The sequence below is a fragment of the Mastomys coucha genome, unplaced genomic scaffold (genome assembly GCF_008632895.1).
Source record: "Mastomys coucha isolate ucsf_1 unplaced genomic scaffold, UCSF_Mcou_1 pScaffold16, whole genome shotgun sequence".
NCBI classification, from domain to species: Eukaryota; Metazoa; Chordata; class Mammalia; order Rodentia; family Muridae; genus Mastomys; species Mastomys coucha.
Genome location: NW_022196898.1, coordinates 80,233,155 through 80,257,995, shown reverse-complemented (window position 1 = coordinate 80,257,995; position 24,841 = coordinate 80,233,155). Strand labels below are relative to the sequence as shown.

General features: G+C 40.9%; 1 protein-coding gene and 2 pseudogenes across 2 annotated transcripts in view; all 3 read right to left on the bottom strand.

Annotated features, from left to right (window-relative positions):
• Nucleotides 1-1,413: 1,413 nt before the first annotated feature.
• On the bottom strand, nucleotides 1,414-2,415 carry LOC116093303 (annotated as a pseudogene).
• Nucleotides 2,367-6,899, bottom strand: LOC116093302 (annotated as a pseudogene).
• Nucleotides 4,274-24,841, bottom strand: part of Tbck (TBC1 domain containing kinase) — a 153,758-nt gene continuing 133,190 nt past the window's right edge. For both annotated transcript variants that reach the window (XM_031375551.1, XM_031375552.1), the window contains exons 25-26: nucleotides 18,668-18,827; nucleotides 4,274-7,793 (exon numbers count right to left, since the gene is read on the bottom strand). In XM_031375551.1, coding sequence (XP_031231411.1) covers nucleotides 7,683-7,793; nucleotides 18,668-18,827 — 271 coding nt within the window. In that variant the 3' untranslated portion in view covers nucleotides 4,274-7,682. The remainder of the gene's footprint in view (nucleotides 7,794-18,667; nucleotides 18,828-24,841) is intronic.

The following is a 24,841-nucleotide window of genomic DNA, read 5'->3' as shown; positions in this document are numbered from 1 at the left end:
TCACAGTAAGAGCTATGCATGCCATGGTCTATTGACAGAACCCATAATTTACTAAAGTTTAAGTTTAGTCTTCATGTAACAATTACCTATCATAAAGTGTCAGGAAGAAAAATATCCAGGAACATAAAAATATTCTAATTTTTACAGTTCACAATATGTGCAACTTCTAATATGTGAGGTAAATCTGAATTATTCACAACTGAGAGGTAGTGGGTAACCAACGGCATATACTGTACATGTCAGCTATGTGACAGGTAAGGGTTGCAACTCTTCTACGCAAAACCCAAGTACTTGCAAAGCATTTTTGGTCTTCATATTGAACCTTCAAACAGAAGTAAATAATATTAAGTGCCATCTTGTTTTTCCTCTTTACACTAGTATTTATCAAGAAAAATGACAAGTTTGAGTAAATGGTAGGTGCATTTAGAGGCAGCATACATAGCTGTGGGATTGCTGCTCATGACACACAGAAGTACAGAGCCAATCCAGTGGTGGCAATGCAAAAGTTTTCTGGCCTTAGTGAGTTTCAGGGCAAAAGACGACTGTAGAAGCTCCTCAGGGAGACCACTCAGTACAAATCTCCAAAGAGGAATCGTTTATTATTATTATTTGGAAGAGGAAAAGAGAGGGGCCATACAGAGGTTTGGAACATACTGGCTGTTCTAAATTCATCAGTCTCCAATGGGTTGATTTCTCCACTCTGAGAATCTCAATGTCAGTCTCCTCTGTAGCTTCTCTCTTCGGAGGGCAATTCTTTCTAACCAGTGCATGGAGCACAATTTTATGAAGTTGTCACTTTAAAGTCTTAAATGAACTCCCTTTCAGGAGAATCAAGGTGATGCTTTGTGTCCCTGTGTGCTACACCTCAATTACTACATACTCTGCTGGTACCTACTATGCCATGGACCTCTTAGCTTTCCCTCCCTCTAGTTCTTTTTCCTTCCTTCCTTCCTTCCTTCCTTCCTTCCTTCCTTCCTTCCTTCCTTCCTTCCTTCCTTCCTTCCTCCTCTCCTTCCTTCTTTGCCTTATATAGAGTGGCATATTTTGTATGTTGCATACTTTTAGATAGAAGAGATCCTGTAGACATGAGCAGGGCCAGATGGGTCAAGCCTAGGCAAGGCTGCTGGGGAAGCCACAGAGACACTACACAGAGGGCACAGGCTTCCAAGGGGGGGGGTCTCTAGTCTACTTTTTCAATGCAAGAGGCATCCTTTTTAATTATTTATTTTATGTATGTGAGTACCTTGTCACTGCCTTCAGACACACCAGAAGACTGCATTGGATCCCATTACAGATGGTTGTGAGCCACCATGTGCTTGCTGGGACCTGAACTCAGGACCTCTGGAAAAGCAGTCAGTGTTCTTAACCGATGAACCATCTCTCCAGTTCCTGCAAGAGGCATCCTTATCACCCTCAAGTTGGGGGAGGAGCAGTAGCACCAGGTTCCTCTGCTGTCACCCCATATCAATGTCCAGGCCTAGTGTGATCATGAGGCAGATGGAGTTGGAGTGTGCTTGGGGATCTTCATGTGAGAAACCAGAGGAGAGCAGAGCAGTTTCAAACAGCAGCAGCACGAGATCCTTTACAGTTTTGTCATTTTGGTCCACCTCTGAGGGTCCCCAGAATGTGATAATCAGGATTTATCTCTAGGTCCTCTTTGTTCATCATGTTGCCCGTTGTAGAGTTGTCTTGAAGTGCACGAACTTTCATGATTTGCTCCATGTTTGCTGTCCAGCCACAGGTTCTTGTCACAATGTAGCAGGGTGAAGACATAAGCCTAGAGGAGATTATCACCTTCTTAATCTTATCCAAGATCTCCTTCATGAGCTTGCAGAGATTCTCAAATGTTTCCTTGCTCTTCTCTATTTTCTTCCTCATTCTCTGGTAGTTCCAGGCCCTCCATAGTCATTGAGACCAGGCTCTTTCTGTCCAATTCTTGAGCTACTGCACACAGTACACAATAGGATCAGTTATATACACCACTTCAAAGCCCTACCTCTGCACATACTCCACATAGTTGGCCACCTACTCTTTGCTCTCATCAATGATATAGCAAATGGACTTTTGTATCTCTTTCATGTAAGATACATACTTTGACAGGGAAGTTATCTCATCTCCAGACTGAGAGGCATGATAGTGGGGGAGCTTAAAGAGAGGGGCTGGCTGGGCTGTGGTGGCGCATGCCTTTAATCCCAGCACTTGGGAGGCAGAGGCAGAGGCAGGTGGATTTGAGTTTAAGGCCAGCCTGGTCTATAGAGTGAGTTCCAGGACAGCCAGGGCTATAAAGAGAAATCCTGTCTTGGAAAACAAACAAACAAACCACCAAAACCAAAATCAAACAAACAAACAAAAACAAAAACAAAACAAAACAAAAAACAAAGAGAGAGGGGGGGGCTGATGGTTAAGTAGAATCATCATGGACTTCAAGCATTAAATTCTTTGATAATGCCTCATAAAATTTCTTGAAGATTTATTTTCAACCAAACATTTCAGTGTTTTGTGGATGACTTTCAAGATCTTGCTCTGCTGGAATATATCTTGGGAGATATTCAGGGGCAGGTCCTTGAAGTCAATCATGACATGCATAAAATTGAGGTACTCAGGAATCAGCTCCTCAAAGCTATCCATTATGAACACACAATAGACATATAGTTTGATGTTTTTGTTCTCAAAAAGGTCACAGGGAGTTCAGCAAGGAATGAAGAGTAATACCCTGAACTCCAACTGACCTACAGAGAAGCACTTGACTGCCCAGTGGTCTTCCCAATCATTGGTGAAGTTCTTAATAGAATTCACCACATTTCTCTTGAGTTATTTATCAGTGTTTCTTGACCAAATAGACTTAGTCTTGTTAAACTCTACCTAACCGATGTGTTCTCCTTAATCTTCTTTTTTGCCTTTTTTTCCTTTTCTTATTTTTGCCACTGCCATCCTCATCTGATAGTACATTTCCACTCTTAGCCTTCTCCACATCATCCTTATCTTCCTCCTCTTTCTCAGCTTTCTCTTCCTCTGCCTTGTCATCACTGATCTTTTCTTGTTCCTTTTCCAAATGGAGTGGTGGAACAGCCTATGGACTGCAAGTGTTTCTTCATCACTTCCTTGGTTCTCCTCTTCTCTAAGTACTCTGGTCTTCTTTGAGGTAAAGGGTCACTTTGGGACCCCCAGCCAATGGGCTGACTATGGTCTGCACAAACTGTGAAGGATCCACCAGCAGAAGACATAGTGCTCATCATCACTGTGCTCCGTGATCAAAACTACTCTCTCTACCACTAGATAGACTGAGTAGAATCCAACACCCAAGGACCAATCGTGGAGATGCCTGGACCAGCCTGGAAAGCTGCCATGAATGCTTTTATGTCAAACTTTGCAGTGGTTCCCAAGTTATGAATGAGGCCAGCCATGGTCATGCCAATGCCTGTGTCCACCAAAGTCAGTGTGCGCTCTTAAGGATTGGCCATGATGTCAATTTTCAGCTTTACCTCGGTCTAACTTGGAAGGGCCTGTGAGGCTCTCAAAGTGAATTTTGTCTAAAGCATCAGAAGCATCATCTGACTTGCATGCCAAGCCTAGGCTTCATAGGGTTTACGTCAGAGCTTGTTTTCATTTCTGGCATGAGTGTTTCTTTGTCATTCTTATGTAATGGATACTTTACATATTACAAATGTCATGCAATCCTGTGTTTTGGAAAGTGGATGGTGCTCATTTAATATACCATGTTGGAGGTTATCTGTTCCAACGTACAGGATTTTCAAAGAGCTGAGTAGAACCTTATACTTTTACTTAGTAAAATGAGATGCTATCTTATTTATATGCCATTGGGTTCTAAATAAGTTTAGAAGGAAAAAAAAAACTTATTATGGGATGTTTTTTTCTCCTTCCATATATATTAAAAAAAAATTTCAGCTCAATTCTATACTAACTAAGCATCTCTAATGAGCTGTGGTGCCGAAGCTCATTGTTACTAACCTGAAAGTAGCTCCTATTTTACTATGGAACTCAAATGTGAACAGATAATAGCAAAATGATGTAATGTATGTCTCTAGAAACATGAAAAGAGTATCTTGTCAGACCTGAGGCTATTAATAAAGCATGGATAAATCAGAGAGGACTGAAGAGATGCCACTGTTGTTGGATCATGAAGAATAAATAAATGTGTGTGTTACTGCTGATGGTGGTGTGGATAGAAGAGACTACAGGTGCCAGAAATGGCTTTAATAGTGACAGAGTAGGGGTCAATAATAGACCATAAAGGACTCCTATACACCACAGGTTTACTTTAAGAAACACTTGCCAAGAACAACTTTATTGATATGGTCTGCCACAGGTTAGCATGCTGTAATACATTCTCTGTTTCTGGGAAAAATACCCTGACAGAAACAGCATAGGATAGCGGGTATTTTTGCTTACGGTTTTAGAATACAGAATATCATAGAAGGAAAGTTGTGATAAGAGAAGCTTGGGCTTGCTGGTCACATTACATCCTCAGTCAGGACACAGGGAGATGAATGATGATACGCAGTGTTCTATCTCTAGTTTATTGTATCCTGAACCCCAGCTACTAGAATAGAACCACACATAGTTAGGGTGGGGCATTACACTTCAATCAACCCAACCTGGAAACTCCCCTACAGACATGCCTAAGAGGAGTGTCCCCTAGGTAAGTGCAGACCCTCTCAAGTTGACAATATTAACCAACATAGACACCTTGAATGTTGTAATTGAGAATATTAAATATCACTTAAAATTTCCATGTTAAAACATTTCCCCATCATTTAGAACAAGCCTAATTGTGTTATGTTTTAAGAAAAATCACATGAAAGATCCTGACAGAGGTGAACCACAACTCTATCCTTATAGTTTTCTTCACAATGCTCATGTCTTTACCCTTTCCCATCTGTCACTCTACCCAGTCAAACCTGGGTAAACTCTGAGAAAGGTAAGACCCTGGAAATGAGTCTCAGTTGATGATCAGTGCTGTATTCTTACTGTGGAGACAGTTAAACCACAAAAGACCGAAGAAAACCAGTAGCACTAACAAGGTTCATGTTGGTCAAAAATGGTGTTAGACAATGGTAGTCACTTTTTTCTAATCCTATTTGTTTTCCTTTACAAACTATGAAAATCACAAAATGGGATTGGTCACATTAGTATCTTACATAGTAAATAATTCAAAAGATATTTGGTGAATAACTAAGTATAATTTAATTGACTTAGATATCTTTATGCAAAAGTGAAGTTAGGTCCCTGTTTTACTCCAGGCACAAAAATGAAATCAAAGACCAAGTAGAGGTTATTGGATAAATGGCTACAAATAAATACAGCATTTTGGTTTGGGGTCATACAGATGTTCTGGAATTAAATCCTACTCGTAACTACAGTACAATGTTATGAATATAATAAATCACTGAATCACCTAGAATAGAAAGGTGAATTTTATAGTTTGCAAAGTGTATTTTTACATAGATGCCAGCCGAGGGGATGGCTCAGTGGGTAGAATACTTGCCTTTCAAGTATGGAAACCTGAGTTTAGATTCCCAGAACCCAACTAAGTAGTTGGGCATGGTAGTGGTGTGTGTAATCCTAGTGCTGAAGGTTGGATAAAGCAGGACCCCAGGAGCTTGCTGGCCTACTGCGCAGCTAATTAACATTCTACTCCATAGCCCCAAACAAAAATACCAAAAAAAAAAAAAAATTGGAGAATAAGTAGATGACACCATAGGCATGGGTACCTGCACCCACATGTATGTACTCACAAAATTAAAAACAGAAGCAAATAAACTAAAGACTGCAGCAGCAGCAGAATGAAATCGAGGCTCAGGAGCCTGAGGTTCTTGTACAGATGTTCAGAGTAGCCAGTCTTCACACTGAAGAAAAATAGAAGTCACCAAGAGTGAACCCTTGAAACAACATTGAAAACAAAGGATGTAGTTCAGAAATAATACAATACGTTCCCATTTCAGGAATCTGAAAAAAAAAATGTTCCTTTTACAAATGATGACATGCCTTAGTTTTTCTGATTCCATATTTGTGGTCTTACACAATTGTGGATTTTTAGATTCAGAAGAGCTCAGGACCTAATTTTCAAATAGTGGGGCTGAGGCTGCTGGCTGGCTCTCAGTACGTGTGTTTTCTTCTTCTCCTTACACTGTAATCAGGCTTTCTCAGCTAGGGAGATGGTTATCAGCCAGAGGCTGCAATCTCAGCTTTCCTCATGGTTCCCTGGTGCTGTCTCGTCCAGGCTGGTCACCATTCTGGCAGTGGAGGGAGTGTGCTGCATCAGCCCATGTCTGTGAAGGGAAGGGAATGCCTCTTCCCTTCCCTTCCTGCGCATGTTTCTTCCTTATTTCTTCCTACTTCTGCCTTCACCCTGTCTTGCCTTCCCTCTTCCATTTCTTTCCTTCTAGATTGCAGATATAATGATGGGAGCAGAGGAGCCTTTTTTTAACTTGAAAATAATTTCTCATTTAATATATTCTGATCACAGTTTCCCTTAATTGTCCTCCAGATTTTTCCCATCCTTCCAACTCCATGCTTTCTTTTTCATCATTTAATAAAACAAAACAAACAAAACAAAAAGACAAAACAAACAAAAACAGCACAAAGAAATAAACATATATACACATACACACAAATAAAACCAATAAAAACACAAAATCAGAAACAATACCACATAAGAAAAAAAAAAGGTAAAAAATGGAAAACAAAGCAATATCAGACAAAAAATAATCTAAAAATACAATTGAGTTCATATTTTGTTGGCTATTAACTACTGGGGATAGGGCCTGACTCTGTCTGGTTTGATTCTTCAGTAGGATTCCTTTGGAGAAACTCATTTTTCTTTGTGGGTGGTTACCAACTGGACATAGCTTCTTGGTGAGGGACGGGCTTGTGTCCATCTCCCCTCTCAGCACTGGGAAGCCACCTGGCTTAGGTCTACGCACCCTGCCACAGTCTAAGGAGCTCTTTTTATTCACAAGAAGAAAACTGCTCTGTGGTAAAGCAGTAGACGATACCAGCTCTGTACCATCGCGCACGTAAGGAAGTAGTCTCTGTCCATGAAGACTTGAGCATGTTAGATCAGAAAAGCTGGTGAGTCATTCTTTGAGTTTCCTGCTATCAGAAGTGGACAAATATGTTATCAAATATGGCCGGTCTCTGAAGTTCCATTCTCTGAGAATGCTGCTAACACTTTTCACAATGGTCTAAATACACATGTACACACACACACACACACACACACACACACACACACACACACAAATGCCACATTTATTGTGACTAGCCTTCTAATTTCTGCTGTAAAGAAGAGGTGGTGAAATAGATCATATTTTCTAAACACCTTTGCTAAGACCATCTGCTCAGTGCAGCGGACAGCAGCTTTCTCAGTTCATCTTGGATTCTCGATGGTGCTAAATCTGCCCTGTCAGCTGAATCCCTCTGGCTTTATGTGGCAGTGTGGATTATGTGGCATGATCAGATTTCACAATTAAGAAAATTCTTTCAGCAATACATGAACAATCAAATTTCTTGCCTAGATAGGCGACCATTTGAGTCACGATTTATAAAATTATCTCATGACAAAACTTCACAATACAGTAGTCTGAGGTCCACTTGTGTCTCAGTGTGACGGGCTGTGAGGGGCGATGACACTCTGTCTTGTCAGCCATGCATTTGGTCCTTCATATCTGAGGAGAGGGGACCGTGAGGAGGCCTGTGGGCCTGATCTTGTTAATGCCGCCATCTAGAATGCAGACTCTTGGGTATTTCATCTTCACCAGGTGAGCTGCAAACTGCAAAGAGAGGACAGTGTTACAGAAATCCTCCAGAGTATTTCCTTTACGTCCTGTGTGTATCAGGCTGGGAGAGACAAAGGCATTTTAATAGGAGTAGTTTACTGTTGTCACTTTTGCATAGCTCATCCATTTATCTTTTAGTATAAATTAAATCATGTACTCGTTTCTAACAAAAAAGCTTTGCTATGGGATAGACATCTCTTTTTTCTCCTATGTGCTTTAACAAGTATCTACTGTAAATAATTCCAATGCAGTGTAAAGGTTGTAGAGAGAATCAGTTCTTTCTAGTTGGTTAGCCTCTCTCCCAGAGACTTACTGCTCTTCCTTTCTGTAACCTTCCATGATAGCTGAAAACAGTCCCAAATCTACTATGAAGAAGTTTTGATTTTATGGTAAAATAAAAATGATCACAACAATTCTGTGTAGAATGTCTCAGGGCCACATTCCAGTCACAGCATGTTTTTGAAGCAACAAAATTAACATTTTGAGATCAACTGGAATTACATAAGAACTCATCCAGGAGATCTGGATACTTGGCACACAGTACTCTGTAAAAGCCAGGCACACACAGACTTCTACCACACCTGGCCTCTCCACAACTCCTGATGACTGCCTTCTCACATTCACTGCGGTCCTGAGCAAGGAAGGTTGGCTCATGAAATCCTTTACTGTAAGCCAAGTTTCTTATGGGTATTTGAGGTTTAATAATTAGGTCTTGACACAGGGGTCTACACCCAGGAAATAAAAAAGCCAGCTGAGTAGTTCGGTCAGGGTAAGTTCAAGGTTTCAGTCCCAGAGACTGTGTTTGATTGACTTGGGGCTCAAAGATGTATACTTTAAAAGATACCTCTTCTATGGTGCATGAGCCCACAAAGACACACAAAATAAACAGATGAGGATAAAAGATATATAAAGAAACCACAAACCTCCCTAAATGAGTCTAAGAAATGTAGTTCAGTTTCGTACAATTGTACAAAATAGTGTCTTAAGACAAAAGGATAAGGGTGTCAGTGTGTAGGCCGAGTATATGCTGATGGACCGCGACTGCAGCACTTCTTACCGCAGAGACACAGATAAATGGACGTCAGTTCTGCTGACCATGCCTCTTTCTCTACCATGCTCTGCAGGCCCCCAAGAGTCAAGTGGCCATTTATAGCTCAGATCCAGATGGGGATCTTTAGTCATAAGCAGTGCTGGAGAAACTGTGCTGCTGTGTGTGGAAAGCTGCCATGCATGCAGGCTTCAGGGAGCTCATCTTCTCCCTGCCATGCCTGCTCACTAGTCTTTGAAGCCCTGAGAACAGTGGCACCAGCTCCATCCACCTGAATGCACAAGCAGCAATGTCCCTCACCATATTATTACTGACATAGCTGCATTTCCCACGTGCAGCAGTACAATTACCACAGAGGTTGGAAATCCTAGATAACATAGCATTACCAAAAGGGCCTTCTGGAGAAGCCCTCAGCTTTCAGCACTTAAGAGCACTCTGGAAGAAAGAGAGTGAGCAGAGGAGGACTGCTGCACTCTTGACTAATCTAACGAATGCTGGAAAGTTGCAAAGACGTCTATTGTAGATGGACGGAACACAGGGTTGCTTAAGCTGGGAAAGTGGGATGGCAAAATAGGCAGAGGGGCAATCTCAACCAGGTTGCTGCTCTGTGGGTGGTCTGGAACGGGAAGTCGAATGGGAGCACCAGGAAACAGAGCAGTTCAGACTGCCTTGGCAAGATGTAAGCTGCATTTCAGTAGGGAGAAAAAGGCAACTGTTGGATTTCCATGTAAGATTGGGGGTTCTGCTCTGAGTCTTTGTGGTTCCAGTCATCCAGGTTTAATACTGGTCCTACAGCAGAACCATGGCTGCATTTCTTTACCTTTCCCAACTCTAGCCTTCTTCTTTTCCATCTGCTCATTTACTTGTTCATTTATTAGTCATACATTTCCCTGAGCACCTAGTTAATACACTGTTCTATGTTTGGGGTGTTTATGAATGGAGGAAATGGTAACTAAACAACTAATGGGATGCAGTATGGGATTACAAGAGCAGATGTTTTGGGCACTTAAGAGTTTCTGAATTTAACAGGTATTGGGGAAGCTGTTTCATCCCCCTTCCCACTCCATTATTCTTTCATTACTGACTCCTGAATTGAGTAGGAATTCAAATTTGATGGTGAAAGTTGCTACTCTGATGGCACAGTATTTTGGTGATAGCTTGAGGTTAGAGAGAAAAGTAAAGGCTTTGAAGATGCTGGATGTGGCTCTTAGTGTGATACAAAGTCAAATCGCCATGGAGACCTGTAGTGGGACAGGGAGAACCACACTTGTAGGCAAGCGTTTCTAGCCTCCCCTCTTCTCGGGGCAGACCTTCAGCAGCATCAGCAAATGCTGGAAGGACTGGGCACTGGAGGTAAAGTCTGGAGACTGGAGACTCCACAGGAGAACAACACAGCTGGTCATACTGAGCAGTACCCTTGATGGAAGTTCAGGGTATCCAGTGGGCTGGGGATAATGTCAGCAGAACTGTCTGGGTGCTGTCAGTAAGTAGCAGTGCCTAGGTCCATGCCAGACTAGTACTGAGTTTCTGAGGCTGAACTCCAAAGGCAGTTGTTTGCCTAGAGCCTACCCTAGCTGATGCCAATGACAGCCAGTACTGAGAAACCAGTATTGATCCACTGAGGTTGTGTAGTCTGGGACCCAAAGCTCTAATACTTAGAGTGCAATCCTAGATGGAAGAATGGGGCTGTATAGCCAAGGTGTATAGGGAAAGACAGATCTGGACAATGCTGGGAGAAGGTTTAGAGACTTTTAGACTGCATGGATGAAGGTCTTGTATTTTTATCCTAACTCCTGTGGTCCTCACAGGGACTGGTATGCACTTGGAGAGTTTGGGTAGGCACACCTCAAGCAGTGTGCGCACTAGGCAAGTTTCTGTAGGTGCCATTCCATTTTATTTTCCCTCTTTATCTTGCATCTTAGCTGGGACTAAGAGATAGAGACAGGCATGTTTGTCCAAAGGAAATCAAATTCTATGAACAGGAAAATGAGTGAAATGGAATTCTTGAGTAGCTACAGAGTACTTGAGGTTAAATAAGGCCAGGGCACGGTACGCTGAGGACAAATGAGGTGTAAGAGAAGACCTGAATGGGATCCTGCAGAAAGGTAAATGGCAAGCAAATGAGCAGAGCAAGCAAACAAAAAGCCTCGATCCAGCAAAATTTAGGTGAGGAACAGATGGGGGCCATTGTCACTGAAGCCACCACAGCAGGACAACTATGTTACCCGATTCAACCTTTGGCTTTATGAGTTTGAAGTTCATACTGGAGACAGGACAACTAACACACTGCTAAAAACCAGAGAAGCCTTGTCTTGTCCACTTGACCTGCCCTGTCCTAACTTCCCCAACAATGCTACTTCTGGATGGGCGTGGTACTGAGTGAGGGAACTGGAAAGAATACTGTAATGAGGAGCTGGGGTTAGGCACTTATGTGAGTGGAGGCTGAAGCTGTGTTAGCCGTGTGAGTCCTCCTGGCACTCTAGAGTGCAAAAAATATGGCACACATTCTGTATTGCAACATGAGGTCATAGTACACTGGTAATGCATGTGAACTGTAACTAATTTTGAAGAATTTGTCGAGATCCTAAGTCTTTCTGGGTATGTACAGGAGGGTACTTTCATAGATAACTGAGAAGTGTGGGCCTGCCCTGAAAGTGGCCAGTAGTATCCCACAGACTGAGGGTCCAGGAGTAAAAGGGAAAATGGACCTTCCTTCTCTCTGCTCCCTGGGCTCTATGCTGAGAGTGGCTCTGCTCAGTCAGTGCCCTTCCATGATGGCCCACTCCTGAATCTATGAGCCCAGACAAGGAATCCAGCCTTTCTCTCCAGTCTTCATCACAGCCACACCAACTCTCACTAGCACCATGCTGTCTTTCCTGGATCATTGAAGACATTTCTGGGACAATTCCTGAAGGTCTTGGTCAGTAGACTTGGACATCTTATGAACAGCAATGAGAAGCATATGAGAACTGATAAGGGTCAGCGTAAGACACTGGAATGGTACATCAAATACAGCACTGACTTCTTCCCATCATCACATGGCCAATGGAATTCTGACCAGCACCCTTCAGTAGAATCCTTACTACATTCTTCCCGTAACTAAGGTAAGTGTTCTATCCCTGATATTTTTATATTCATGTATTTCATTTTACTTGTTGGAGTTCATTTGTACATTATAAAATGTGAAGCGAGTTTTTGCAGAAATGATATATAGTGGCAACTAAGAAGTGGCTACTTTTTCTTCCTTTGGAATTCACTCAGAGATGAAAGCAGAACTGCAAAGCCAGGAAGGGGAGGCCATGTCCATAGTCACATCAAACCCCGCCACAGGCAGCTGTGAAAAGCATGACATAGCAGGGACCCCAGGAGTGGTCCTTCTGCTGCTATGATAGAGTATCACTGATGAGGTACTTTGTGATGAAAAATTACTTTTAAATAGTTCTGGAATAGGGGAAGGTCAATACTGAGGAGCTACATCAGGTGAGAACCTCTCGTGCATCTTAACATGGCAGAAAGTCAAACTTCTATCAGGAAGCTTCTGTCATGATACCCAACCCAACACTAGCGCACTTTCTCATGAGGGTAGTAAGCGGGATATAATCTTAATGTTAATAACAAGTGAGTTTCAACAGGAATTTTGGCAAGGATGCTGAAACCACAGTTAATAGAAAAGCCTAATTCTTTATTTAAAAAGGTGAAAGTTTATAAGAAAACTTATTACACAGTTTTATAGACAACTATTCTAATAGTGTCTATGAGATTTGAAATCCTTAATATGATATACATTATGGTTACAACAAACTTTTAAGCATTGTTTCTGGATTTGAACAATCTATTTTTAGGATCAGAAAATCTGATAGTACTAGGAGACTGTCTTAAACAGTTTTTAACAGTTTGTATTACATAGAGTTACATGACTAACTATAATAAATTAAATCTAAATATTTCTGTATTTTAACTTTCTTTTTTTCTATAGTTGCTACCTTAGATTCATTTCTTCTCATTGTTTCTCATGTTAAACACGTGAGAACAGCCAAGAATGGCAAAATGAATTCACAGCTCAGCTTAATGATCATAACTTACACTGAATTTATTTTATTATTGTCCTCGTATAATATTGCCACACTTTTATCTCGTTGATGCAAATTCTGGACACTGTAATATTTAACACATAAACTACCTAAAATAAAAAGACTTATGATACATAGAACGCCAGTAGTATCATTACACTTGAAAACTATCAGTGGCCAGGTCTGGAGGCTCACCCCTGGAGGGTGCGGCTGGAGACTGTTACAAGTTTGAGGCCAGCTTGGGCTACAGATAGGCTATCTTTAAAAATAAAGATTGCACCCTCTACATACACACACCAATCTGCCTTAGATTACAGCCATTTAATTCTCCACTGTCTCCTGCTTCTATCCCTGCCTCTCACGGTCTAATCCCCACATAATGTGAGCAAGCCTCTTTTTCAAGATTGCTTTCATTGCTCTGGTCTATAGAAATTCTGGAACCAAACAATTTCCTTCCTCTTCTTTCCTTATTTACTTTTCTAAATAGAAGAACTTACATTTACAACATACACAATTCAGATTTAAGAAGCAGACAAATGAGATAAAAGGTAGGATTTGGTAAACACCTAGATGCACCCATGATCTAGGCCCACAGCCAGTGAGTCTTAATACTTACTAGGCCATAAATACCCTTTTGAGATCTCATATTCATATTTTGCATATTAAATATTACATTAAATATTAAAATATTTAAGTCCCACTAGTCTTCTCTGTAGAGCAAACATTTAAAATGTAAATATGATAGCAGAGTTATTTGAAATAGTTCTCATTTCTAAGAAAATGCATGTTGGCTCGTGTTAGAGAATAGCATTTCTGATAAAATTCCATCATCTAATAACACTGTGTCAGGAGGCCCAAGGAGTCTTCTGGTCTATTTCCCTTTGATCTGTATATTTGGGAAGTGAATTTTCAGCAATAATCATTTTTCATCTTTTGTTTATACTAGACAACTGACAACAGTAAACCCACACTGTGTGCCAGCCCTGGCCCTATCACACGGTGTCGACTATGCATAGAATGTATATGATAAAAACTCAGATTCAAAGCATTTAGGGCTGTGATGGATCACAGGCAACTTCCAACCTCTGCAGGTCAGGCGAGAGGGCTCCTGTGCTTAGTTCTGGTTCAGCCACACACATTCCTGTGGTGAGGAGTGTAAGTGGTGGGAGGCAGGGTGGGCAGTTAGAATTACATACTGGGGAAAGAGCTTTTCTTCTTAGCAGAGCAAGCCAGTAAGTGCCCAGAGGATGGATTGGCACTTGCTATGGAGAACAGATAGGAGCTGGCTCTAGAGCTGACCACACCTTAAGCAGATTCCTTCTAGTAAACATGGTAAGTAAACTGTTGCAGTCTGGACTCGTGGGCTAGGGCCTCCTCTACTACATTCCTACATAGAGATGACAACGTGCTACTCCACAAAGCTTTGAGGAGAAGAAGCTTCTGAAAAGCGACAGGACAATTTTCAGTTCCTGAAGTGTTTGCCTGCTCACATGCCCACCCATCCATCATCTTCCGCAACCCCATCCTAAATGCTGAACACAGGCCCTCATCCACGATAGGCAAGGGTTCTACCACTAAGCCACACTCCTCGCCTGTGTCCAGGGAATTGGGACTGTTCTGGTGGCTAAATCTACTGTAGGTTTTTGGATGGCTCACCCTTTCATCAATTGGTGGACACTGAGGCACTTTCTACTTCTTGACTATAATGAACAGGGGAATGTTTCCTTGGCATACTGACTTCCATTTCTTTTTTGATGTGCACATGTATGCAGGTACATGTGCACATGTGTATGGAGGGCAGAGTATTTGACAGAGTATGTCTTCCTCAGATACCCTTTGGCTTATATTTTGAGACATAGTCTCTCTCTGAACCTGGAGAACACTAATTTGGCTAGAATGTCTGGTGAGCCAGAAGCAGAGATTCTCCCATCTCTGAATCACCATTGCTGGGCTTACAGAACATTATTGTATCCAGCTTTCTTTACATATGATCTGTGGAGAATTGAACTCAGGTCCTCAGGCCTTAGCAGCAATTACTTACCAACTGGAGTATCTCCACAACCCTGATTCTGTTTCTTTGGCTATAATAGACTGCACTCCTAATTTCTATTTCATATTATTTGCTATTGACAAACACCATTACTACCGATTTTGTCTATAACTGATGATTTCATTAGTTTTGGTACTTTCTTTTATAGCTTAGGTGTTTTCTGTACAAATCATGTAAATGTCAAGCAGGGATAATTTATTTGGTTTTTTTCTTTTCTGATTATGACACTTCCAGTATAAGGTTGAATAAACGTGGGCAATGTAGTCTTGTGCCAGGTCTTAGGAAAGGTCTTAGCTGTGTACTGCTAAATATAATGCTAGCTACCTTCTTACAGTCTTTATTATTTTAATACCTAGCTTGCTTAGCACTTCTATTATACATACACAGGAATGCTGCATGTTGTCGGATGCTCCCTTTCAGCAGCAGGTGAGATAATCGTATGGTTCTGCACTTCATTCTGCTGTGTGCTCTTATCATATTTGTTGATTTGCATACACTCAATCATTCTTGCATCAATTCAGTGAAGTTCACTTAGCCCTATATGCTTTGGTATATTGTATTTCCATGTTCATGTATTTCAAGAATTTAAAACTTTCTTAACTTCATTAATCCATTGGTTATTCAAAAATAAGTTAACTCACAGGCATTTGTAGTTTATAAAGTTTTTTTTCTAGTATTGATTTTTATTTTATTATATTGTTAACAAAAATATGTGATATTTCAGTTTTTAAAATTTTGTTGAGAATAATTTGTTGCTTATTACATACTCTATGTTGGAGAATGTTCTAGGTTGGGGTAAGAGGAATGTATATTGGGCAGCTGTTTGATGAATTGTTCTGCAGAACTCTTAAGTCCATTTGGTGTAGCATATAATTTAGTTCCACAGTTTATTTCTTTACATTGTTCTATGCTCTGGTATTGGAGACCATACATGCACACATAGGATTGTCATTGTGCCTTTAGTTGACCCCATGGTCATCTAGTGACCATGCTTGTTTCTTTAGACTGATCTGTGGGGGAACAGTTGCCTTATCAGTCTACCACCCTGAGAACAGTGCACTGTCTGAGCTCTGAGGCTGGGCAGGGCTGGGCTAGTCAGTACCTGTTTGTTGCTATGCTCCTAAACTCAAACTCCAGATCTTCTCCAGTACTCATATATAAATGTAGTGAACACTATTATTAGGTTCCTCAAGAACTTTACATATCTTGTCAAAAAACCTTTCCATTAATACTGAGGTTGAAACTATTTGATTCACTTTGTAACTGGACAAATGGTGACTTGAAGAGGTAAACACTTATCCAGATTAACACAGCTAGTAAGAAAGTCAGAAGAGTATCAAAGCTAGGCTTACAAATTCACATATTTTAAAAACTGTCCTATGACAGCTCAGGTTCTAACATGACCTCAGCATAAGCTGAGGTAGAGATAATTAGAGAGGCATGGGAGGCGGGGATATGGGGAACTATCATTGGCAGTGCTAAACCAAGGCTGGCAGAGGAAAATTGGTTACGATTCCTGGAGACAAAGAACCCACATGAGAATCATGGCGAGAAGCCTTCCAGGAGAGAAGGCTTCCTGCTCTTTAACCCATAACTTCTCAGAGCTTTTCACTGGATGAACTAGGATTTAAAGCCCATAGGCACTTTCCTTTGTGGGCTGGAAATAAGTGTGAAGAAGGGCAGAGAATGGATATGCAGTGGGCAACAGAGGAGAAGATATTCAGTGCAAACACAGACACACAGTGGAATTCCAAGGCTTCTAATTGACATGCATTTAACTCAGTGGCTATGAGGGAATCACCAAACTGCTGCACAGGCCTAGGTAGCAGAGGGACAATACGAAACAGTACAAATAAGTGTCTGAAGTTGTCTTTGACTTTTGATAAGAAACATCATTAAAGATAGATCTTTATCTCAATTTAAAACTATCACAAATAAGCTACTGGTTACTGGATTGAAGCATTAATAGCTGTGCATATAATCTGTTTAATCATTATTGTCTATTAAAGACACAGCAAAAGTGATGTAAAAAGAAATTAATTACTAGTTCCTGCCTTTTAATAAACATGATGCTAATTTAGAATAAGATGGCTGATTAGCTAACTATCCTATACAGCATGGGAGTATTCATTCTTCTATATTTCCTTCATATTTTGAACTTAGATTTATTGGTTTGTACATAACATATTATTGATGCCAATAAAATAATTTATGTATTAACAGATATGTTTTATCTGTATGGCAGGATTAGATAAATGGCACAGATTAGTATGATTAGGATGTTTGGAAGCAGTTGGCAGTTTAAAGAGTTTTAAACCTTTTATTAGTAACTTTCTTTCAAGTGGTGATTGTTTAATGAAAATGAAACCACAATCTGGTAAAGCTTATTTCAGGTTTTGTCTTCATGCACTGGAGGAACTGCTGCGTTGTGTATAAAGTCAGAATAAGCCAGCTTTGAAAGCCTGGGCACATGGCAGCATTCAGACTCACAAGCCTTGAGCTGAGCTAAAGGCAGCACTTACAGAGTGCTAAGATGTACGATGACTGGGGCTCTAGGCAGGTACATGATGTAAACTGAATCCAAATTTCTCTCATTTGAGACAGGTAGAATAATTCTACCTTGTCTTAACTACTTTTGCTTTTGCTATGATTAAAAAAACTTGACAAAAGCAACGAGGAAGGGATTTTATTTTGACTCACAGTACAAGGGTATATAGCCTATCATGTCAAGGTGGCAGGATGCAGAAGCAGCTAGTAACACTGTGTCTGCAGTCAGGAAAGGCATCAGGGAATACAGGATGCTCAGCTTCCTCTGTCCACTCACATAACCCGGTGTGGCCCCACCCAGGGGATGGCCTTCCTGCCTCAATGCAGACAAGACAGTGGTGAGAAGGCGTACATACATGTGGAAGTCAGAGAACAACCTGTGGAAGTCCTCTGTCCACCATGTAGCTCTCAGAGACTGGACTCACCATCTCAGACTTGGAGAAAGTACCTTTACCCATTGAGCCATCTTGCCCACCAAGTTTTGAATACTTAAGAAAGCCTAGGACCAAAAGTCTTCACATTCTCATGCTGCCCACATTAAAAAACAAACAAACAAAAACCCAACATAGTTACGGTTTGTCCCTTTTATAATCATAAAGGAAATTGAATGGGAATACCTTAACCTCCAATCCTAATTTTCCAACACATTGCCGACTCTTCCTTGGTCTCCTTATTCATGCTGCCCTAGCATCATGGGGATTGTTTGGTTGGTAAATCTGGGACAGCTGCCCTAGCATCATGGGGATTGTTTGATTGGTAAATCTGGGACAGCTCCACCTGTCTTCTCTATCACCTAGTAACTGCTACTTTCCTAGGAAATATTCTTTACCACCTTCTGGAAAGGTTTGGATGTGATGGGTTCTGCATTAGCTCAACAGTTACGCTCTCTACTGACTCTGAGGATGTCATTTGTAATCCTGCATGGCTTTTGTTTGCTGTAGTCTCTGATGTCTTGTCTTTCCTTCCTTCCTTTCTTTGTCTTCCTTCCTTTCTTTTTTCCTCTCTCTCTCTTGAGACAGGGTCTAGCTCTAGCACTTGCTATGTAGACAGCTAGACTTATTTCTGACTTATCTCTGACTGACTCTAAACAAACACATTTCAACAACCTAGACGGTAGGCAGGGACAGTTGAGGACATCACTGAGCACACTTACCTCAGCTGTTTGCTTAGCCACGTGCCCCACAACCACAATGACCTTCCCCTTGAAGCTGTGCAGCATGGTGGTGTAAGGGCCCTGGCTGAGCTCTCCTTCTGCCGTGAAAGCTGCGCTGAATGGGATGTTGATGCTGCCTGCAATGTGACCTCGAAGGAAGCTGACAGAGAGCTTAAGGAAAACTGTTCTTATTAAAAATTTCCATGTTCACCTGAGTATTTTATCTAAACAAAGTGAGATTCTTTAAGGAGGAAGAAAATTAAATTTCAAAATAAAGTGGAAAAGGGAAAGGAAGAGTAGCGTGAGACGTACTAATCAGTGAAAATGAAATCCACCCTGACCAGTTAAGCCATGGTCCTCAACTGGCGACAGCCTGTGTGCTATCAAGTTCACCAGCACAACCGGGCATAGTTTAAACGTCCACCGTCTCAGGGCATATTTGATACTGAAAAATATTTGCAAAGTAGATGCTAAGTCAAACTCCATTTAGAACTGTTGGAGGTCACCAGCCCCAGATGGGAACTGTTCTGTCGCAGGTTAATGTGTCCAGCAAACTCAGCTGACATCTCCATTATTATTCTGAGTTTATATCCTCCAGAAGGCACCATATTTTATGCTTCTTATACTTTAGAATTCTGATGCTCTAAGTGACTATCACTGTTAGCTTAGGAAATAAAGACATCAATTAAGCAGGAGCTTAAACACACACATATGCTTGACTAAGTCATTAAAGTATGAGCAGATGAATAAAAATAGAACTTTGGAAATTAAAAAGATATGGTTACACACAGAAAACTGTAAAAGAGATGTATGAGCTGCTGTGATAAGATTACATTAGTTTGGGAGGATGGGGCGGGGTGGTTCACTGAGTAAGTGATGGTAAGGCTAAACCCTGAAGAATAAATAAAAGTTAGGACAAAGACAAGGATTGGAGCAGAGGAGCGGCTGGAAGCCGAGGCGGAGATTTTGTAGTTACAGTGGGGAAGGAAGCACATGCCCAGTTAGGGCAGGGAAGGATAACACAGTGGAATTTAAGCATGAAATAAAGGGATGTGGAGGCTAGACTGTGTCTGCACTGCTTATGGTAATGATCTTTATTCTGCTAGTAAGAAAAATCCCAGTATTTTAAGCAGAAAAGCAGCATACTGGGTTTGCATTTGGGTGCCAGTGTGGGGGAAAGCACAAAGGGAAACTGTGCATCTAGTTAATGAGAAGTTTGGGTTATATCTCCTTTCTTTTTTTTTAAAATATTTATTTATCCATTTTATGCATATGAATACACACTGTAATTGTACAAATAGTTGTGAGTCTTCATCCGGTTGTTAGAAAGTGACTTTTTTTTTTTTTTTTTTTTTTTTTTTTTTTTTTTTTTTTTTTTTTGAGACAGGGTTTCTCTCTATAGCCCTGGCTGTCCTGGAACTCACTCTGTAGACCAGGCTGGCCTTGAACTCAGAAATCCACCTGCCTCTGCCTCTCAGGTGCTGGGATAAGAGGTGTGCACCACCACTGCCTGGCAGACATTGACTTTTTAAGGACCTCTGCTAGCTCTTATATCTCCTTTCTTAATTAATCACTGTTGACGACCGTGAAAGGCTATCTCTGTGTTCAACAGAGCCCCCTCCCCAAACCGGCACATAAGGGACTTAAGATAATTTAACCGGCTATGACCCAAGCAAGTTCTGTTTCCCCTCCACACTTCTCAACACAGAAGAGAAACACACGCTGAAACACTAGCTGTCAATGAGCTGCAGGCTTCCCTGCTCCTCACTTGAGAAAAGAGGACAGATCCTGGCTCCTCCTTTCTAGAAGGCAGCAGGCAGAAGAAAACATTTAACACCAAGACTAAAGGAAATAAATACATGATGAGAGATAAAATTCATGTTGGAATCTCAGTGGACTTGCTTAGAGAAGTGTAGAACGGGGAGACTATTTATAAACACAGGGAGAAGGACCCTTAAACTTTTGGTGTGCATCAGCACTGCCCAGGTGGCATTAGTCTCTCAAAAATAATTATTCTAGAGTCTCAATGGTAGACTTCAGAACAATGGGGCCTTTAAAAATAAGAATCCTGAAAATACTTAAAAATATCTCAGCACTTTTGTTTTCAGTAGATACCTTAAAAGTGGTATTTAAATACCAACCAGGAGTCTGATTGCTCATTTCTCAGCAAGCCTGAAGCAGCTGCCAGTAAAAACTTCTGTTCCTCAGCCAGCACTTCTGGACTGTGACTGGCATGACTTTGAGCAGTTTTACAGCAGGAAAATCAATGCAAATCTATCCTAGTCAAGTGCTGGGGCAGACATGTCCATACAGCCCACCTGTTCCTTCTTTCCTGTTTGAACAGCCTCAGCCACCGCCCTCAGTGAAAGTGTGCCCCTTGGCCGTGTTGTGTGTTAGACAATCCTACTACTTCATGCCATATCTGACAGAGCAGATAGTATGGAGGGCAGAGCTAGGTACTTGACAGAAACTTGGACCAATCTTATTTTCTTTCTCAAAATGAGGAAAGATAATGCTTAGATGTGTTAACCTTTAGAACATAAAATTATTTGAATGCCTCTATATAGAATACCATATAACAGAAAACTAGAATCACCTACTTTAGAAGAAAAACTGCTCAAAGTTGAGATCTATGAATATATAGTTTTAAAAGTAAGTTGTCTGCATATAAATATTCAACATCATTACCTAAAATCAAAGATACATCTGATCCCAGCACTTGGGAGGCAGAGGCATGCAGATTTCTGAGTTCGAAGCCAGCCTGGTCTACAGTGAGTTCCAGGACAGCCAGGGTTAAACAGTGAAACCCTGTCCTGAAAAACAAAACAAAACAAAATGATACATCTGAATACTTTTTACATGCTATTTAATATGTACTTTTCAAGAAGACTTGTCTATACTGTCTTTTAGTCACTAAAAGTATGGTATAAAATTGTATTTCCAGAATTTTCTGTTAGTTATGCTTTATGTTTTTTATTTTTTTAAAATGGGGATTAAATTTCAAAATGCTTGACAAAATAGAATGAAAATAAGAGTTTCAGAGAAGAGGAAATTTCTATCCAAACCCCAAATACTTCAAGTCTTTCTTCCCATCATGCTTTAGGAGACAAAACACAAAGGAACAGGGCCTTAGACCGCAGCTCCCTCGAGTAGTGCGGCCCTGGAAACCATCTAAGGACACTCTTCCCAGAACACTGTCAAGAGGCAGAGACTGAGTGAGCACAGATGTTTGGACACACAGGGCTGTCAAGCCTCCCCATCTTCCACCCAGAACTGTGTTACTGGCAAAGAGCAGAGGAGAAAGAGCCAGGCCTAGTTACAGTCAGTGCAATTACAACAAGCAGTCTCTTTTGTCTTAGCATGTTTGACAAGGAAGAAAACAATTTTGGTTACTTAAGGACCTTTGGTCCTCGGTAATTACGTTTCATTGCTCAGAACACATATGAACCTTATATGGGTGGCAGTAAGATGAAGTAGAACTTCTGGATGCCATAGAGGTGATCACATTATACTGTAAAGGGATGCAGCTGAATGTGTTTTGTAAAAACCTGTAAAGTCATTCAAAAATCACAAATATTGAGCATCTTAGTTTTTTGTTTGTTTGTTGTTTGTTTTGTTGTTGTTGTTGCTGTGGCAAAATATTCTGGGGGAAAAAAGCAACACAAGAAAGAAAGGGTTTATTTACCTCCTATTTCAATGTACCATGATAGAAAATCAAGGCAGCAAGATGTTGAAGCAGCTGGTCATCTGCACCCAAGATCAAGAAAGAGAGTGTTATAAACGCCCATGCTCAGTGCTCACATAATATCTTCCTTTTGATGCAGCCCAGGACCAAACCCAAGAAATGGTACCACCCACTTTTAGCCTCTTTTCCCCTCAGTTAGTCTCATCAATGTAATGTCACATAGGCATGCCTAGAAATGAATCTCCTACAGATTATGTCTGGAGCTTTGTCTCCTAAGCTGATTCTGGATAAGCTGACAACAATAGTATACTGATCACATTTTGTATTTGCAAGGAGAGAAATACAAGAATATACTTGGCCAGTCCCACAACACCCAGAGGGAGCTCCACTTCCAGGCTCTCTAACACACCCAGGATAATAGGATCAGAGGTGAGGAGGATATAATCTGTCCTAACACCCACCACAGGGAGTAACTGGGACCAGCGGGATTCAGGGACTCAGGAACCCCACCTGACCAGTGGCACAGATTCTTTCCAGTCTGGGTAAGCGCCCTGAGCAGAACCTGGGCCTGAACTCTGCAGCCAGTCCTACAACATCCAGAGAAAGCTCCATTCCTAGGCGCTCTAACATGCCCAGAATCCCACAATCCTAGGGTCTTGGTCACACCAGAATCTCAGGGTCCCAGAGTCAGCTTTATTCCCCAGAGCTCTGACACACCCAGCATCTCAGGATGACAGGATCCCGGAATCACAGGATCACAGAGACAGCTTGACTTGAGGAATTCTGACACAACCAGGATCATAGGAAGGACAGGCTCCAGTCAGATTTAGACAAGGCAGGTAGCACTATTGAGAACCAGATGGTGAAAGGCAAGCATAAGAACATAAGCAACAGAAACTAAGGTCATTTGGCATCATCAGAATCCAATTCTTCAAACATATACCATCACACCAGAGAAGCAAGATTCAGATCTAAAAATCACTTCTCACGATGATGATAGAGGACTTTAAGAAGGACATAAATAACTCCCTTAAAGAAATACAGGAGAACACAGGTAAACAGCTAGAAGCCCTTAAAGAGGAAACACAAAAATCCCTTAAGGAACTACAAGAAAACACAATCAAACAGGTAAAGGAAATGAACAAAACTATCCAGGGTCTAAAAATGGAAATAGAAAGAATAAAGAAATCACAAAGGGAAACAGCCCGGGAAATAAAAAACCTAGGAAAGAGGTCAGGAATCATATATGCAAGCATCACCAACAGAATGTAAGAATAGAAGTGAGAATCTCAGATGTAGAAGATACCATAGAAAACATTGACATAACAGTCAAAGAAAATGCAAAAGGCAAAAAGCTCCTAACCCGAAACATCCAGGAATGCCAGGACACAATGAGAAGACCAAACCTAAGGATAATAGGTATAGAAAAGAGTGAAGACTCCCAACTTAAAGGGCCAGTAAATATCTTCAACAAAATTATAGAAGAAAACTTCCCTAACCTAAAGAAATATATGCCCATGAACATACAAGAAGCCTATAGAACTCCAAACAGACTGAACCAGAAAAGAAATCCCTCCTGTCACATAATAATCAAAACACCAATGCACTAAACAAAAAAAGAATATTAAAAGCAGTAAGGGAAAAAAGGCAAGTAACATATAAAGGCAGGCCTATCAGAATTACGGCAGACTTCTCACCAGAGACTATGAAAGCTAGAAGATCCTGGGCAGATGTCATATAGACCCTACAAGAACACAAATGCCAGCCCAGTCTACTATCCCCAGTAAAACTCTCAATTACTATAGATGGAGAAAACAAGATATTCCATGACAAAATCAAATTTATACAATATCTTTCCATAAATCCAGTCCTACAAAGGATATTAGATGGACAACACCAATACAAGGAGGGAAACTACACCCTAGAAAAAGCAAGAAAGTAATCTTTCAACAAACCCAAAAGAAGATAGCCACACAAACATAATTCTACCTCTAACAACAAAAATAACAAGGAGTAACAATCAGTTTTCCTTAATATTTCTTAACATCAATGGACTTAACTCCCCAATAAAAAGACATAGACTAACACACTGGATATGTAATCAGGACCCAGCATTTTGCTGCATACAGGGAATGTACCTCAGTGACAAAGAGTGACACTACCTCAGAGTAAAAGGTTGGAAAACAATTTTCCAAGCAAATGGTGCCAAGAAACAAGCTGGAGTAGTCATTCTAATATCGAAGACAATTGACTCAATAGAAACAGATGTATAAAAATTGGGCTCATAGACTGATGCACTTAGCACTTAAAACACGTAGAATGCATAGAAACAAACAGGTGCCCAGGACTACTTGGCTACTCTGGGTCTTTTGTTCCATATCAAACTGAGTATTTTCTTTCTATTTATGTGAAGACTGACATGAGGATGTTGATTGTGATTTCACTGAATCAGTAAATTGTTTTGGTAGCAAGGCTTTTTTCTTTTTTTT